The 16,315-nt window shown below is 56.3% G+C and overlaps 4 protein-coding genes across 4 annotated transcripts; all 4 read right to left on the bottom strand.

Annotated features, from left to right (window-relative positions):
• Positions 1 to 246: 246 nt before the first annotated feature.
• On the bottom strand, positions 247 to 2,094 carry TMEM102 (transmembrane protein 102). The gene is made up of 2 exons (XM_068978892.1): positions 1,748 to 2,094; positions 247 to 1,660 (listed from the first exon to the last, which is right to left on the bottom strand). Exons 1-2 carry the CDS (start codon positions 1,959 to 1,961, stop codon positions 333 to 335), a joined length of 1,542 nt encoding a protein of 513 aa, XP_068834993.1. The 5' UTR covers positions 1,962 to 2,094; the 3' UTR covers positions 247 to 332.
• Positions 2,095 to 4,563: 2,469 nt separating this feature from the next.
• Positions 4,564 to 8,615, bottom strand: SPEM3 (SPEM family member 3). The gene is made up of 4 exons (XM_068977448.1): positions 8,478 to 8,615; positions 8,272 to 8,329; positions 6,368 to 8,153; positions 4,564 to 6,079 (listed from the first exon to the last, which is right to left on the bottom strand). Exons 1-4 carry the CDS (start codon positions 8,613 to 8,615, stop codon positions 4,564 to 4,566), a joined length of 3,498 nt encoding a protein of 1,165 aa, XP_068833549.1.
• A 761-nt stretch (positions 8,616 to 9,376) lies between these two features.
• SPEM2 (SPEM family member 2) lies at positions 9,377 to 11,178 on the bottom strand. The gene is made up of 3 exons (XM_068976006.1): positions 11,041 to 11,178; positions 10,818 to 10,875; positions 9,377 to 10,677 (listed from the first exon to the last, which is right to left on the bottom strand). The coding sequence occupies exons 1-3, from the start codon at positions 11,176 to 11,178 to the stop codon at positions 9,377 to 9,379; spliced, it is 1,497 nt and encodes a 498-aa protein (XP_068832107.1).
• A 2,364-nt stretch (positions 11,179 to 13,542) lies between these two features.
• On the bottom strand, positions 13,543 to 14,777 carry SPEM1 (spermatid maturation 1). The gene is made up of 3 exons (XM_068979229.1): positions 14,634 to 14,777; positions 14,477 to 14,534; positions 13,543 to 14,282 (listed from the first exon to the last, which is right to left on the bottom strand). The coding sequence occupies exons 1-3, from the start codon at positions 14,775 to 14,777 to the stop codon at positions 13,543 to 13,545; spliced, it is 942 nt and encodes a 313-aa protein (XP_068835330.1).
• Between the last annotated feature and the right edge of the window lie 1,538 nt (positions 14,778 to 16,315).

The following is a 16,315-nucleotide window of genomic DNA, read 5'->3' as shown; positions in this document are numbered from 1 at the left end:
ACGTCTTTTTTCAGCAAATATATTACCCCTATCGACCCCTAAGAGAAAAGACCATAAGCACTAGGGGGAGATGGATGCCAGAGGTTGCACCGGGGCAAGAAGGGTGCTGGCTACAGATGTGGAAAGTGGAGAGGCCGGAATGGAACGACCTGTGCCAGGGATAGTGCGGGAGGAGGGTGGGAAGATGGGGAAGAACCAGACAGGAGGCCTTCTAGAACACGGGTTCTTCGGGCCCAAGGGGTTCAGCCTGTCTCCCAGGTGAAGGGAGAGCAGTCCCCTCCACACCCCGCTGGCCAACAGAAGCACTTTCCACGTTAGTACGAACAGCGTGTTTAATGCGACCCGGCTCCCACGCCGGCTAAGCCGCCCCCCTTACGCGCAGCCTTGGCCTCCTCCACAGCGGCGCGCAGGGCCCGAGCAGGGTCCCCGCGAAGCAGGGCCAACGCCCCGAGCAGCGAAGCGGCGCCGTCCCCCGCACGGAGCTTTTGGCCACTCAGAAAATAGTGGGGAAGCGTCCGCGCCTCGAGTACTCGGCCCAGCTCATCCAGCAGCCCGAGGCAGCAGGCGCCCGCATTTTCGGGCCGCGCCAGATAGAGCGCGGGCAGCCGCTCGCACGCCCAGTAGAGCAACGTCCGCAGGAGGTAGGGCGCCGCGGCCCGGGTCCCCGCCACCAGCGGGCGCAGCAGCGCCTGGGCCGCCGCGTGAGCTTGCAGCAGCGGAGCGGGTATGCGCGCCTTGAGCGCCAGCTCCTGGCGGGCGAAGCAGAGCTGCCAGCCGGAGGCGCCCCGCCGCTCGGTTCGGCCGCCGCCGCCGCCGGGCACCAAGTAGAAGGAGGACGACTCCGAGGCCAGCGGGCCGGCCCACGAGTGGCTCCGAGCCCCCTGGGGCCAGCCGGCCACAGACACCACGGGGATCAGGTCGAAAAGCAGGAGGCGGCGCGGGGGCCCGGGCGTAGCCAGGAGGATGGTAGTGAACCCTGCGTGGCGGGCTGCGTGGACCAAGCGCGGGGCACCCGGGACCGGGAATAGGGACTCAGCGACCGCAGCCAGCGAAGCAAAGAACCAAGCAGCCACCTGGGCGGGGCACAATGTGGGCCATGCCTCTCGAGCCTCCGACGGCTGTGGCGCTGGGCTAACATCGGTTGCTTTGGTGACGTCATCATTCGTTTCTTCCGATGGTGAGGGAAAGCCAATATCGGTTAGGTTTTGCTGGGGTGACTCCGGCACTGAAACATTACTAGGTGATTTTTTCAAAGACTCGTGTGCCTCAGGCTCAGTGATGTCACCGTGTGGCTGGTCCACGGAGTTTTGCGGGTCCCGGGGACTCTCTCTGCTATCAGTTGGGTGGATCCAATTACGTCCTTCTGGGACTGGGGGTCCTAGGCAATCCTGCCATGCTTCCCGGACCGAGGTTCCGCGTACCTGCTCTGGGAGGCAGAGCCATGCATAACAGGATCTCATGTCCAGTTGCAGCTCCTGCCCAGTGCCATCTAAAGAAAACACGGGCACCAGGAGTGTGAAGCCAGCATCGTAGTGAGGTCCCCGCGTGTAGGGACCAAGAGGTGCAGGCCCCAAATCCAGGGAGCCCTCTCGAATCCCACCACGAAGCAGCAGGAGCTCTGTCTGGGGAGGAAAGCGAGGGTCCCTGCGGTGAATGAGACCTAAGGGAAGAGTAGGGATCGTGAAGACATGATCCAGAGCCCAGGATGGGATGGGGTGGAGCTGAGAGCAGCAAGAGGGTTACTTACTAAGCAAAGAGAACACAAAATCCTTGGCCTGGAGGAGATCTGGTCCTGGCTTGGGCCCATCACTCCAACTCTCCTGCACACCCAGCTCCTGGATCAGCTGGGTTAGTTCTTGCAGCTGCGCTCCAGAGCAGAAGTCGATGTCTGTGAGCGGCCGGGCCGGGGCTGGGGGCGGTGGGCCCCACCAGGGAGCGTTCCCCCAGACTGCAGAAGCCATATGGCTCTATTGTTTGGGGGCTAGGAAATACACGTACAGGGGGAAGCCCAGAAGCGTTGTTCCTTCTGCTGTGGAAAACTTGCCCCTCCTTTCTTTTCTCTTCCCGAGATCAAGAGGGTGCCCAAGTCACAATCTGCCAATGGGTCTGCAGATGAAGGGCTCTAAATTTAGTCTTGAAAGCAAACAAATACCTCCTCCGTCCTTGCCCTTTTCTCCTATGCTAGTCCCCACCCCCAAGAACCGATTCACCTGACTCAGCAGGTTAAAAGTGGCTGTTTGGCCCCTCCTTCGGAATGCAATAGCCTCCTTCACCACCCCCTGTCTACCTCCCCTTACCTCTTTTTCGGAAGAGGCTAGTGGTTTGCGGCTTCCCTCTTAGGGGTAGCTGCAAGGTCTGAAAAGAAAATGGTTAGGAAGGTTCAACAGGTAACTTCTTCCTGCTGCTCACAAGGCTACGCCCCTATGTTACAACCACGCCCCTTTCTGGAGGTGGTTCCGGACCAGCCCGGCCTCCAGTCAGAGTTCAATCTCTCCTTTGGCTCTGCAGAGATCTCCTGGCTATCTTGGGAGTTGTAGTTTGTCTTCCAAGCTACCAGGGCATTAAAGCCACGCCCCCAGATCCTTTCCTGTTCCGTTGAAATAGTGCCTGATGGAAGTTGTAGTTTCTATGGAAATAAACTATAGCGTGTCTTTCCAAGGCCAGGTCAATGCAAACATTCCTTGGACTTAGAACAGAGACATAATAGGATGGATCCAAATAGCAAATGATAATGAGGCACATAACCTAGGGCCTGAGGGAGTAGAGGTGCCCTGGTAACTTAAATCTAGAAGAATCCTTGCATGCAATTACTGCTAGCCTAGGAAGGTGCCACATGACTTGTCCAAGGTCAGCGCCGAGCAAGAGAGGTGTTGGAAAGGGGTTTCCCGACTGGCATGAATCTCTTTGGAATCAGTGGAGGTAATGTTAGACAAGAACACATAAGTAGTGATGACCCAGGGAGGGACATCCAAAGGGACATATTAGTGATGGCCACCTCAGACACACTAGGGTATCAGGGCAAACACTTTGGAATCTTGCAGCTCAGGTGTGTATACAGAAGAGTTACGAGGGCTGAAAATCAAGTCCAGAGGAAACTCCCAGGTGGGTTGGGGCAGGGCAATGAGAAATTAATAGGGGAAGAAAATTGCTTTCAGCAACCAGTACTATCACGGACACAGCTTAAGTCCAGGATGAAACTAGGAGCCAGAATAATAGGGCAGAAAGATAGGTAACCAAACACAAGCTCACGGATTAGACCAGTGCATGCTGGACCAGGAAATTCTTATATTCCTTTTTCCCAGGGGTCTGTCTCCACAGTGAACTAGGGCTAAGTCCATGGGCAAGAAACTGGGCAAGTGGAGACACTTAGAACAAATCAGAGGCCTGTTCAGCAACTCAACGGACATGAATTTGAGCAAACTCTGGGAGATAGTGAAGGACAGGGAAGCCTGGCATGATGCAGTCCATGGGGTCACAAAGAAGTCAGACATGACTTTAGCGACTAAACAACAAAAAGAGGGGACCCTCAGAATCCAGGGCCCAATTTGGGGAGCCTAAAATTCAGGGGTTCCTAGTCATTGACAAAGAGAGGTCTTCTCCCTCTGTTACAAAAAGAGCCCCAAACACAGCCCAGAACCGGGAAGGCAAATTTCCATACAACAGGTTGTGACCCAAGAGACCAGATAAGGAAAACTGAAGCCTGAGCTCTTTGTCACAGTCTGGGGAAATCAGGCATTGGGTGTCCATTCCTACATCTTAACCGCCTCCCTAGATGGTGGCTTCTGAACCACCCTAAAAAGAACTAATTTCTCTGGGCCTCTTAAATCTCCCTGAAAGTGAAAGTGACAGTCGCTCAGTGTGTCTGACTCTTTGCAACCCCATGGACTGTATAGTCCATGGAATTCTCCAGGCCAGAATACTGGAGTGGGTAGCCTTTCCCTTCTCCAGGGGATCTTCCCAACTCAGGGATCGAACCTAGGTCTACCCACATTGCAGGTGGATTCTTTACTACCTGAGCCACAAGGAAAGTCTGTCTTAAAGCTCCTATGTTGTGGATCGCTGACAGGGAAAGTAAGTTGCCCTGAACTCTAAAGCATTGCTCTCCAATAGCATTTTCCATGATGATGGAAATGTTCTAAATCTGTGCCGTCCAATACAGTAGCCAGTAGCTCTATGTGGCTATTGAACACTTAGATCATGAGACTGAGGAACAGATTTTTTTTTTTGGCTGTGCCTTGCAGCTTGTAGGATCTTAGTACCCCCGACCAGGGATTGAAGCCCTGCCACATCTGTGAAAGCGCTGATTGCTAACCACTGGTCCTCCAGAGAACTCCCTGAGAACACTTTTTAACTCTACTTAATTTTAACTCATTTACATTCTAATAGGCATATTTGGCTAGTAGCTACTGTAATGGAGAATGCAGCTCTAGGGCTTTGGGGATAACAGCTTAAGGTAAGACAGCGACAGCAGGAAAGCTGGGAGTTTCATTCCTTATCCCCCACCTGAGGGGTGGGGTTGGGGTAGATGGCCTCAAATAACCACAGAATACTTCTCTTGCCTTTTTATTCTTCATGCACATTGGTCCCCGCTTTTTCTAAGTTTCTCATCACACACTGATATCCCCACGCCTTGGCCATCTCTGATGAGTTGTTGGATATCTCTCGGTGAAGGCGCCTGGGAGACAATGCTTCACACTTGTCCCTGCCTGCTCCCAACTGTCTCTGGCGGGCGTCAAAGACCACGTGCCCTACCCGGGTGCCTGACCCTGGGCAGTGGGGCTTCCAGTTGGTTTTGGGAGGCATAGACGTCTGGCGGTAGTTCTGGCAGGCTGCAGGAGCTGTGTCCATGGGGCGGTACACCCAGTCTTGGCCGCCTGCTCGCCGGGAAGGCGGTTGCAGCTCTATCAGCACAGGCACCTCTGAGAAGGTTTGTCGGTTACTGTAGACCACCTGGGCCTTGGTGGGGGAGGAGGGCTGGCTAGGTGGGACAGAAGCCCCTGGAACATGCTGCCCGGCATCATGCCTTCGAGGAATCTTCTCAGATATAAATGACTTTGGGGTCTGAAGTGGGCCCAAAACCTGGACACAGTCAGTTCCTAGAGGGTTCTTGTGGAGGACAGGATTGGGGACAAAGCACGAGTCCTCTTGGAGGCCTGATCCCTTGATAAAGTCCTGAGTCTTGGAGAAGCCAGAGTCTTGAGTAAGGGCTGGACCCTTCTGGGGGTCAGGATGTTGAGTAACTCCTGCTTGCTTGTGGAGGTTAGGGTTGTGGCAATGTTCTGGGCTCCTGTAAAGTCTAGCATCTTGGGGAACATCACATCTTTTGACTTCGCTGACTTGGGTAAGGCCCAGATTCTTATGGAGGTCAGAATCTTGAGTAAGGTCTTGGCTCTTGTAAACTCCAGAATCTTGAGTAAGGCCTGGATTGTTGTAGTCTCCTGAGTCCTTATAGAGGCCAGGGGTTTGCACAAAGCCTGGGTTCTTATGGGGACCAGATTCCTGGGTAAGGCCTGAGTTCTTGTTGACTCCAGAGTCTTGGACAAAGCATGGACTCTTCTGTGGTTCAGAATCTTGGGTAAAGCCTAGACTCCTAGACACTCCTGGATCTTGGGCATTACTTGTACTCTTGTAACATCCAGAACCTTGAGAAGGGTGTGGGATACTATGTAGGCCAGTGTTTTGGGAGAGCTCTTGACTTCTATAGAAGTTTTGTTCTAGATTTCTACAGACTCCAGAGTCATGCCTAAAGCCTGAGCTCCTCTGAATGTCAGAAGTTTGAAGAAATGGTGTGTTCTTGTGGAGACCAGAAGGTTGGGTAAGATATGGGCTTCTAAAGAAACTTCCCTCTTGAGTAGAACTTAAACTCTGGGAGCAAGAATCTTGTATAATGACTGAATCCTTGTGAAAGTCAGAGTCTTGGGAAAGGCTTGGATTCTTGCAGAGATGAGGGTCTTGGATAAAGCCTGGGCTCTTGTGGAGGCCTGGATTTTGAGCAAGGCCCGGGCTCTTGTGGAGGCCTGGGTCTTGGGTAACGCCTGGGCTCTTGTAGAGGCCTGGATTTTGAGCAAGGTCTGGGTTCTTTTGGAGGCCTGGGTCTTGGGTAAAGCCTGGGCTCTTGTGGAGGCCTGGATTTTGAACAAGGCCTGGGCTCTTGTGGAGGCCTTGGTCTTGGGTAAAGCCAGGGCTCTTGTGGAGGCCTGGATTTTGAACAAGGCCTGGGCTCTTGTGGAGGCCTGAGTCTTGGGTAAAGACTGGACACTTGTGGAGGCCTGGATTTTGAGCAAGGCCTGGGCTCTTGTGGAAGCCTGGGTCTTGAGTAAAGCCTGGGTTCATGTGGAGATTTGGATTCGGGGTAAGCTCTGGCTTTCTGGGAACTCTAGTGTCTTTTGAAGGGCCTGGGGTTCTCTGGAGACCATGGTCTTGGTTGAGGCCTAGATTCTTATGAAGTTCAGGGGGCTGGGGCTGGTTTGGGGTTTGGGAAGTAGTGGAGAACTGAGGAGGGATGGGACCCTGGGAAGAGAGGACAGACTGAGGAGACTTGGAGGGTGGGGGACATTTGGGGGTCTGTACTAAGATGGAGGGCTTCTGGTGGTTGCTGTGTTGATGAACAACAAAGGATCTGGGAGAAATGAGAGGCAGAGAAAGAGTGCAGGGTGGAGGCACAGTACCCATTGAGTTCTGGGTACTGGTTGGAACGTGGAAGCAAGGTTGATAAGGGGTAGCATCTTTGGAGTACACCAGGAATTTGGGGTAGACTGGAGTCTGGGAGTCCGTGTTTTGCTTCTCAGAGCTGTAAGGGTGGAAACTGCAGTAAGGGAAGGTCTTGGGCTGCACAGATTCATCCTTGACATCATTTGAAAGCTTCCATTCCATGTTCCCCAACTCCAGGTAACCCAATATGGATCCTGTGAAGGGCTTGGCACTGTCCTCACAACATTGCTTCAGTGTTTGCTCAGCTGTACCAGAGCTCACCAGGCCATGCCCCTCTTGGAGCCTGGAGAGTGTACCTAAGTCCTTTCTGGAATACCCAGAGTTCTGAGGGGCACATACATGGAATAAGTTCTGCTTTACCCTGCGGGCATCATAGACCACATGGCCAGTGGAGAGGCCTTGGCTGAAGGCAGACAAAGTAGAGGGAATAGAAGTTAGGATGGAGGAAGGTGGTGTGGAAGGGACTGGAGTGGTCGGCTGGGCCATGACCAGTGCAGGGACAGGGGTTGTGGCAGACGTGGGGGCAGGTGCTGGTGTAGGGGCTGGAACAGAAGTAGCAGCAGGGCCAGAAGCTGGGGGAGGGACTGGAGCAGAAGTTGGGGGAGGGGCTGGGGCAGGAGTTAGGGGAGGGACTGGAACAGAAGCTGGAGGAGGGGCTTGGCGAGGGACTGGGGCAGAAGCTGGGGGAGGGATCAGAGTTTTGGCATGGGTATAGGTTAGATGAGCATGAGTCAGAGTGTGGGTAAGGGTGTGGCCCTTGCACTGGGCTGGGCCCTGTGAGGGGGCCTGGTCCGGGGTATAGGCTAAGGTGTGCTCTGGGCCACAGACCTGGGCAGAGTTGTGCTCAGGGCCAAGGGTTAGGGAGTTGGTCTGGGCCTGAGGTGGGGCATGCTCAGGGGAGTAAATGGGGGCGTGGGTCTGGGTCTCGGCTGGGGTGGGCTCAGGAAGTTGGGCTGGGGAGAAGGTCTGGGCCTTGGCAGGAGCATGCCCAGGAGACTGGACCTGGGAGCGGGTCTGGGCCTGGGCTTGGTCATGGTCTGGGGTCTTAGTCTTGCTCTCTTGGGGCAGGCGCAGTGGAACCATGTCCACCTTGCTCATCCTACGGAACTTGGAAGATGTCTCCTGCTTAGAGTAGAAGGTGGCTTGGGCCTTTAAGGCTGTGATCTGAGGGTCCTCCCCAGCTCCCGTTAGCCCCTCCTTCCACAGTCCCCATGGCACCTCCATGGGAGCCCCAACATGTCCACACTGAGGCGGCATCCAGCAGCACTTAGAAGCCTTCTCATCGTTTGTGTCTGGTATCCAGGAGTCCAGGTGGTTAGGGTGCCCGAGCAGGAAGCTTGGGCGGCGGTGGAAGCGGGGCGGGACTCTTGAGCACAGGTTCTTGGGATCCACGGAGCAACGTATGCACATGGGATGGCTGCCTGCATAGCTGGATTGCTTGTCTGCAGGAAAAGGTGAGATGTGACAAAGCCTGGGTTCCTGAGGGGCTGAGGATGGGGACGGGGAAAGAAGAAAGGGGACAAGTCCATATCCCCAGAGCCCACGCCGGGGCCCACTCACCTCTGGGGAAAAAATGACGGAAAAGAGTCCGCAAGGAGTTCTTCAGGTGTTTCCAGAGCTGAGGGAAGCAGAGGAGGGGAGAGTCCGGGAGCAGGGTGAGCCCTGAAGTCCAATCCTTGCCTGGACACACCCCAACAGCCCTCCCAACTAAGCCCCTTTGAGACCCCAAGGCTCCCCCAACACTGCTGCCCAGATCCTGCCCTGACCAGAGTCACCACATTGATCCCCACGTTGAGCAAGATGAAGCTGCCCAGGATCAGAAGAATTGAGTCTCCTAGGTCCTGGCACTTTCTGGGGTTGGTGCCAGAGCACGCTTGGGCTCCGTGGTAGGTTCGCTCACTCATGGCTGGGGGTCCCAGGGCTACCTGGGCCCCCTGGCCCCCACATACTCACTAGGAGCCAGACTCCTCTGGTGGGGGAGGGGAAGAAGGACTGTGTCATAATGGGGAGGGGGGTGGGGTCACAATGAGGGAGGAGGAGAATAAAGAGGGCTGAGAGTGGCATTCCCTGGTAACTGGGGTCAGGCAGCCTGAGCCTGGACAGTCAAACAGGGCCCCAGAGGCCAGCACACCTCTCCTCAAGACGTCAATCCTTCCCTCACAGCCCACTGAGTCACTCATTCAAACCACACATTCCACCTCCTTGGCCTCTCCTGAGACAAGGAAGACCCCTGGCATCAGAACCCTGGGGAAGGCCTGGCTGGAGTCCAGAGCCTTGGCCTTCTTCATGCCCTTCACTGGGTGTGGACCTGGATCTGTTCAGATGGGGACCCTCCCAGTTCGGAAGCAGCTTCTGATATGAGCTTTGGGGACAGGGACAGCTGAGAACACAGTAGGTGCCCAGAGACCAGTGGTTTGGAGTCTGCACCTGCAAATCTACTTCGTTCATAGTACAAGCCCAGGAGGGGCCTGCTGGCAGGACTGTGGCCACTAAGCCAAGGGGACCCTCAGGCCAAGGAGGAGACACTGGCTTCAGGAAGCCAAGGGCAGGGACCCAGGCTGGCAGGAGTGGCGCTTCCAAGCCACAGACCACCAGCATTTACTGGACTCTTGATCTTTATTCCTTTCTCCATGCCCTGCCCCCCACCTCCTCCATTGGCTGCCGGTCAGTGAATTTTCCCAGTCCGGCTTCTATGCAGAGAGGGCCTGGAGGCAGAGTTGGAAGGTGGCAGCGAGTTGGCTCGCGCCCTGCTCTCCTGCACCTGCCGCTTCAGCTCCAGGCTGTCGTACACCTGGTAGCTGGCATTGCCCCCTGGGTTCCGGCTGAGTGGCATAAAGGTGGGCTGGGGCGGCTCTGTAGCCTGGACTTCGGGCAGGGGCTGGGAGGAGCAGAGGAACAGAGCTGAGCTGGGAGCCGGGGCCCGCTGGTACGAGGCCTCGCCCAGCATGGTGAGGGAGGTGGAGGTGGTCAGAGGGTGCCTAGTGGGCAGTGTCTCAGTCCATTCGGCTGCCTGGCGCCGGACCTCATGGGGATCCCGGGAGTAGTTTAAGTGTCCCGTGGAGGGGTGGGGGCTGCGGTTGGGCTGGGCGTGAGCATGGCCAAGGAGGCTCCGTCGGTGGACCTGTGGGGAGAAGTGCTCTCGGGCTTCGGGCCGGGAGCCCCGGGTCAACAGGGCGGAGGGAGGCTCAGAAGCCTCCAGACCACGCCGCCGCTGATCCCAATTGTCATACAGGAGCTGGCCCCTTGAGGGGTAAGGGCTGTGCCCCATAGGGACCCACGAGGGGTTGGGGGGCAGCCGTCGGGGAGGCAGTGGAGACGAGGTCCACTGGCCTACCTCCACATTGCCCCAGGTGTGGGATGGTGAGCAGAGGGGCCCGAAGGACTGCAGCCTGAGCTCAGACTTGGCCTCCACACGCTTGGGCAGGCGGCGCAGCTCAGGTGACAGGTAGAGAGAAGGTGGCGGCAGGCTGGCCAGGATCCCACCCTGGCGGCCCCAGAGCCCCACACTGGAGGGCAAGCCCATCCGTTGGTAGAGCCCTCCCCAGGCCCCCCTTGGGTACTTGGGGTGTGGGAAGGCAAGGTCTTCATCCTCCTCCAGGTAGGAGTCCAGGTCCTCCCGATCAAAGGAGGGCCTCGCCCGCAGCTGTGACATCTTGTGGCTGCGACGTGGCCTACCGAAGACCGAGCAGCTGTAGGGGAATCGTTTGGAGTTCTTCGACATCCGCTGGTGGCTGCAGGGGCGGCTGCGGCTGCAGCCCTGGCGGTGAGGTTGGTGGCGGCAAGGTTGCTGGCGTCGAGGGCGGCGGCTGCGGCTTTGGCTGCGGGGATGGTGGTAGGAGGAAGAGGAGCAGCGAGTGGGCCTCGCCATCTTCACTTCTACAGGGTCCAGGGTACAGTGGATGTGGACGTCTTTGGCCTTGGCTGGAGGAGATTTGGGGGAACTTTCACAACCCTGCGAGATTTCATCTAGGAGAGGCAAAAAAGAGTCTTGTGAGGGCCCGGCAACTGTCAGAAGATTTCAGGGTCGGGGAACAACTGGGACCTGGGTTTCTGGTGTCTTGGGAGTGGCAGGGGCCAGGCGCCTCCTACCTGTCTTCCATACTTACTTTTCTGGTTAATCCAACAGATGCTGTTGTCTAAGACATTCTGGAGCCTGTGCCACATCTGGGGGTGGAGTGGGGTGGGTGGAGTGGGAATGAAGGCCAGACTCTCCCCACTCACCACCCCAACCCCGCCCCAGCCAAGACCATTTCTGCAGGCGCAAGTGCCTGCTGCTGGCTCCCACTCTCAGCCCTGTTCACCACCAGGGTGTCCCCAACCATCACTGACCATAGTTGCTACGTTGATCCCGATGTTGACAAGAATGACAAGGCCCAGCAGCAGGAGCAGGAAGTCCTCCACATCCTGGGTACTTTCTTGGTATTGATGGCAGCACCCCAGGTTGTCAGACCAGAGCTGATTTTCCATGGTGGGGGGGTCCTAGGGCCACCTGGGCCACCCGCGCCCCCCCCCCAACCGGCCCTGACCCACACTGCACTCATGGTGGGACCTGGGACACCTACCAGCAGGTGAGGGAGTGCGGTCACAATGAGGCATGTTGCAGGGAGTCACAATGCAGAGGTAGCAAGTCTTTCATCCACTCAGCTGGCCCTTGATGTGGCCATCTTCGCCCTTGGCTCCCACTAATGGAGCCCAGCCCCCAGAGTTCAGACTGTTCTGTCTTTGTAGGGGCTGGCTTAACTCGATTTGAAAATGTAACTACAGTGGGCAGATGGTCTTCATAGGGACTGAGCCATGCATAAAGGATTTCCTCCGTTTCATTGAGATATGGCAATCTATAGCCCATTGGGACTCCCTACCCATACCTGCTTGCAGCGTGCAGCTTTGGTAATTAGATGGATGGGTGACAGTAAGAGTCCACTGTGGGGTCACCCCACTGTACCATTCCCTCCCACTTCTGCCCATTTCCCTGTCATAAGCTCTCTAGCACCCACTGGGGCCATCCCTTCCTGGCCAGGGATTGCAGCCTTTGCTGTTGGTGATCACTGAGCCAACCGGCCCCTTTACTTCAGAGCATGAGGTTGCTGCCTTTGCTAGAGACCACCCCTCAACCACGGTTTCTCTCCTTCCTAACCAATTGCTCTCCCACTGAGCCACCCCTCCAAACTTGAAAAAGGATTAGTTTCCATCTTAAGAAAACTACATGAAATTCACAAAGCACAAACTTTGGATGCACTTGTTGATAAGACAAAAGGAATCTATGATTTAAACTGGGTTCATTGCTGTGGTCTAAGAAAGTGGTACTGGGGAGACCTCAGGTCATTTTGTTTGTACAATGAACAACTTAGCAGAAAGAGGAACAGGGAATTCCCTGGAGGTCCAATGGTTAGGACTCTGCACTTTCATTGCCAAAGGCCTGGGTTCAGTCCCTGGTCAGGGAACTGCTGCTGCTGCTGCATCGCTTCAGTCGTGTCCGACTCAGTGCAACCCCATAGATGGCAGCCCACCAGGCTCCCCCGTCCCTGGGATTCTCCAGACAGGAATACTGTAGTGGGTTGCCATTTCCTTCTCCAATTCATGAAAGTGAAAAGTGAAAGTGAAGTCGCTCAGTCGTGTCCGACTCCTAGCAACCCCATGGACTGCAGCCTACCAGGCTCCTCCACCCATGGGATTTTCCAGGCAAGAGTACTAGAGTGGGTTGCCATTGCCTTCTCCAGGTCAGGGAACTAAGATTCCACAAACCACACTGTGTGGTCAAAAAGAGAGGGGGGAAAAAATAGAGGAACAGCCAGTGGGCATTTCCCATCCAAGCCTCAAAACATATAGTAGGTGTTCAAAATAGACCCACCTAGTGGCGTCAGTTTAAAATGATCAATAATGTTGGTCAAAGGAAAATGGCAGAGAAGTGAGGTGATTCATAAAAGGCCTATCTGCTCACATTCCAGGAACCCATCTGGTATGGAAGGTGAGGTCTAGTCCTTCAGCCTGGTTCCTTGTTCACAAGTTGAGCATGTGTTGGTGATCCTAACTGTCTAGAAGTAGGTAGGGCCTGGGTTTCTCAGATGTCCAGTAGATGGAATATTCTGATGAGTTTCCATGGAAAACTGAGGGAGATGGGAGATTCTGATGGGCCAAGCTGACTCAGAAGCAAAGGGGATCTACCTGTGGGAGCAGAGGCTGGAGCATCTGAGACCATGAAGTTGATCCTTAGAGTCCATGTGACCGTAAGTCACGTGATCTCTCTGAGCTCCAGTCTCATTTGTGACATGGAGATGCTGTGCAGAGGCATGAGGTCACAGAGGGCCACAGCGTCCTCAGTATTTTATCACTGCTCCAAGACTGCTCAAGGGTACAGGAGCTTTGGGTTCTGACAGGGGAACTGTGAGGGCCAGGGTACCCTCACTCTCAGCCATCCCTTCCCAAAGAATCCAGGGCTTAAGAGGGACCACACCTCACCTGTAGCTGCAGCCTGAACCTGGGCTCTGGCAGGAGCCAGACCTCTTGAGGAGATGAAGCCATGGGATGAGGGTCTCCCCTCAAGTGCAGTACTGCTGGGGATCTGGAGTGGGATTTGGGGGGTGCTTCCCCGAACACTAAAGAAAATGGATCAGAGGCAGGCAGGAGCCTGGGAACCAAGACAGGCCTGGGAAAAGGCTGAGGACAGGGCCTGGGGCCAAGAGGTTGATGAGGGGCCTCAGGGCTCTCTAGGCCCTGTTGCCAGGGAGATCATTTCCTTAGTAACCAAGCTTCTGGGTGCTGTGTGGGCCCTGGCACCCCCCGCACACACACCACCACAATCCACCTCCTCTCTCCTTTTTATTCTTCTCCCAGTCACCTCTCTGTCAGGGAACGGTATACCCAGTCCTTTCTCGTCCCCTCAGCTGTGCTGGATCCGGAGGCCAGAGGGTAACAGTGCGACAGGGCCTCCACCTCCCTGGTCAGCTCCCGCAGCCGCCGCCTCACGTCCCTGGCATTGTAGGCGACGCGCCCTGAGGAGCGGCACCGGGGGATGTCCGGGACATTGGCTGGGCCCAGGATGGGCGGCTCAGCTGGTGCGCCCTGTTCCTGTTCTGCCTGGGCCCCTGCCCCTGCCCCCCCCTCACTGTTCTTGTGGCTCAGGATCTGAGTGCTGGGGAGTGGGGGGTTCACAGGGTACACGTAGGCCTCTAGGCCCAGATCAGACTGCATCTCTCTCTTGAGGGGCCTTCCCTCTATAGTCTGCTGGAAGCGGATGGTCTGGGTAGGAGGCTCCAAGGCGTCCTGGGCCCAGGGAGTCCAGAACCTCTGGGCAGTCTGTAAACCCTCCCAATCCTCAAGGTAGTCCCAGTTGTGGGAGCAGGCCGCTGTGTGCTGATGCGGGGGCTTCTCATCATCATCGTCGTCAGTGTCAGGGGCCCAGGCCACTGGGCGGCGGGCACGGCGCGAAGAAGAGCCTTGATGGCGATGGCTGCGAGTGGGTGGGGGGGTCACCGTCATCTTCACGGGGTCCATGGTGCATCGTAGGTGGACTGCTGGAGAGCTATGCTTTGAGGGCTGGGTCTGCTTCCCAGGTGAGCGTAACTTAGAAGCTTCTGTGGATCAAGGAGAGGTGAGAGGCTGGTGGGGAGCCTGGCTCCTACAGGGATGGAGAGGCAGGGTGCAGGAAGAGAAGCTGCGTAGTTATGGAGTCTGAGAGGGAGAGCGGGAGGGGTAGGGGCAGGCTTAAGGACAGGGACAGAATGCTGGATTTCTGCCCTTCCCGTGCCCACCCCCATCCCCTACTTACCTTTCTCACAAATAACACGGAACACTTGGTGTAAGAAGCCACGGAGTCTGCGCCAGAGCTAGGTGAGGAAGGACACAGTGACCCCAGGTAGGCCCTGGCCATCAGGCCTGCCCCCCAGCCGTCCTGCCAGCACCCTCCCGCCCGGGCCCACCCTGACCAGTGTCACCATGTTGATGCCAATATTAATGCAAATAATAAGGCCCAGCAGCAGCAGGATGGAGTTGCCCAGGTCCCGGCAGCTGTTGGTGTTAGGGTTGTGATATGAGGCCCACCTGGGCCGTGGCTGCTCAGTCATAGCCATGGGGGTCCTTAGGGCCACTGGGGCCCCTAGGCCCCCAGCCCACTGTGCCCACAGTATCCACCAGCCCACTTTTCTGTCCCCTGGAGGTAAACGGGTCACAAAGGTGTGGGGCTATCCCTCACAATGTGCTGAGAGAGAGTCCTGGGCCCAGGTTTGAGCCTCTAGCCTGAGCCAGGTCTTAGTAGAGACCAAAGCCTACAGTTTGCATGCCTCTCCTGGAGTCAGCCACGGGCACCATCCTGTGGGCTCTCTGGCCTGCCTGGTGTCTGCCCCCATCAGTCCCTGCCTGGTTCTCTATGCCAGGCTCTGACCCCTCCACAGACACTGGTTCTGATCTTAACTCCCCAAACAACCCCATTGTCATGACAACCACACCCCAGCACCCACTGCCCATTTCTCTCAGACCTCAGAGCTCTTCACTGAAAAGGGTTGGACCCTCTTCTCCTACCCCTTCAAAGGCAGAGTCACTTCTCCAAGGTTTGTTTCTTTGGAGCCCCCCACCCCCACCTCCTAACATAACAGCAGGCGAAACCAACAGTTAAACTTTTATATTTACAATATTCTCTTCATCTTTTGCCAGGTTTAAAAATGTGTACAGAGCCGCAAAGGATTGGGGTGGGGACGTGGGACTGTCAGGGAATTGTTCTGGGGAGAGGGGCTGGGCATTGGAGTCCGTGGCTGAATCATGGGGTCCCCCAGCCCCCCTCCCATGCCCCAACTTGGGGGGCATCTGTCTACAGGGTTCAGGGCCCAGGTCCCTAGCATTTAGAGGGCATGGCTGTTTGGAAAGGAGCTAGCCCAGGCAGGGGAAGGGGAGGGAAAAGAACCAAGTTTCCATGGGTGAAGGTGGGGGCAGAAAGGAAAGTCAAGAGGCAAAGTTCTGGGGAGCCAAGACCAGGGATTCTGAAACGGGTGTCAGTGGAAAACAGCACTCTACCCCTGACTCACATTTGGCACTAACAAACCCACGAAATGCCAGCAGACAAGGATTTGCTCTTCTCTGGGGGCATCCCTGAAACCTTTCCTGACACGGTTCTCTTCCCCAGAGGCCCAAACCCTTTCTCTTTGGGCAGTCACCTTACACACGTCCTTTCAAAATCAAATTCTTCCTGCTGGTGTCTGCCTGAGCCCCGTCCCCCACTGCCCCCTCCATCTGTTCCTCAGTACAGCTGACCCCATTCTCTCCCCAACCTGTCCTGGGAAGCCTTTCTCCCCTGCTCTCCTCCCCTCTCCTCTGTTCCTTTCCTTCAGCCCAGGGGAGCAAGGCGGGGGGGTGGAGGGGTGGGGTGGGGTGCGGGGGCAGGTCAAAGGAGGGGGGTGGGCAGCTGCAGGGAGGAGCTGGCTGGACACCAGGAAGGGATGGCTTCCCAGGGGGACAGTGACGCGGGGAGGGAGAAGAGAGGCTGAGAGGGAGGGATGACACGTGGCGAGAAGAGGGACACAGGTGGGACCCCTTAGGCTGCCACCTCCCCCACTCCTGTATCCCACCTGCCCACGTTTACTTGCCTGGGCCCAGGACTGGGGGATCCTTGCCACAC

Source organism: Capricornis sumatraensis, chromosome 8, assembly GCF_032405125.1.
Source record: "Capricornis sumatraensis isolate serow.1 chromosome 8, serow.2, whole genome shotgun sequence".
Lineage (NCBI taxonomy): Eukaryota > Metazoa > Chordata > Mammalia > Artiodactyla > Bovidae > Capricornis > Capricornis sumatraensis.
The sequence above is the reverse complement of the archived record's forward strand: the minus strand, read 5'-3'. Positions and strand labels throughout refer to the sequence as shown.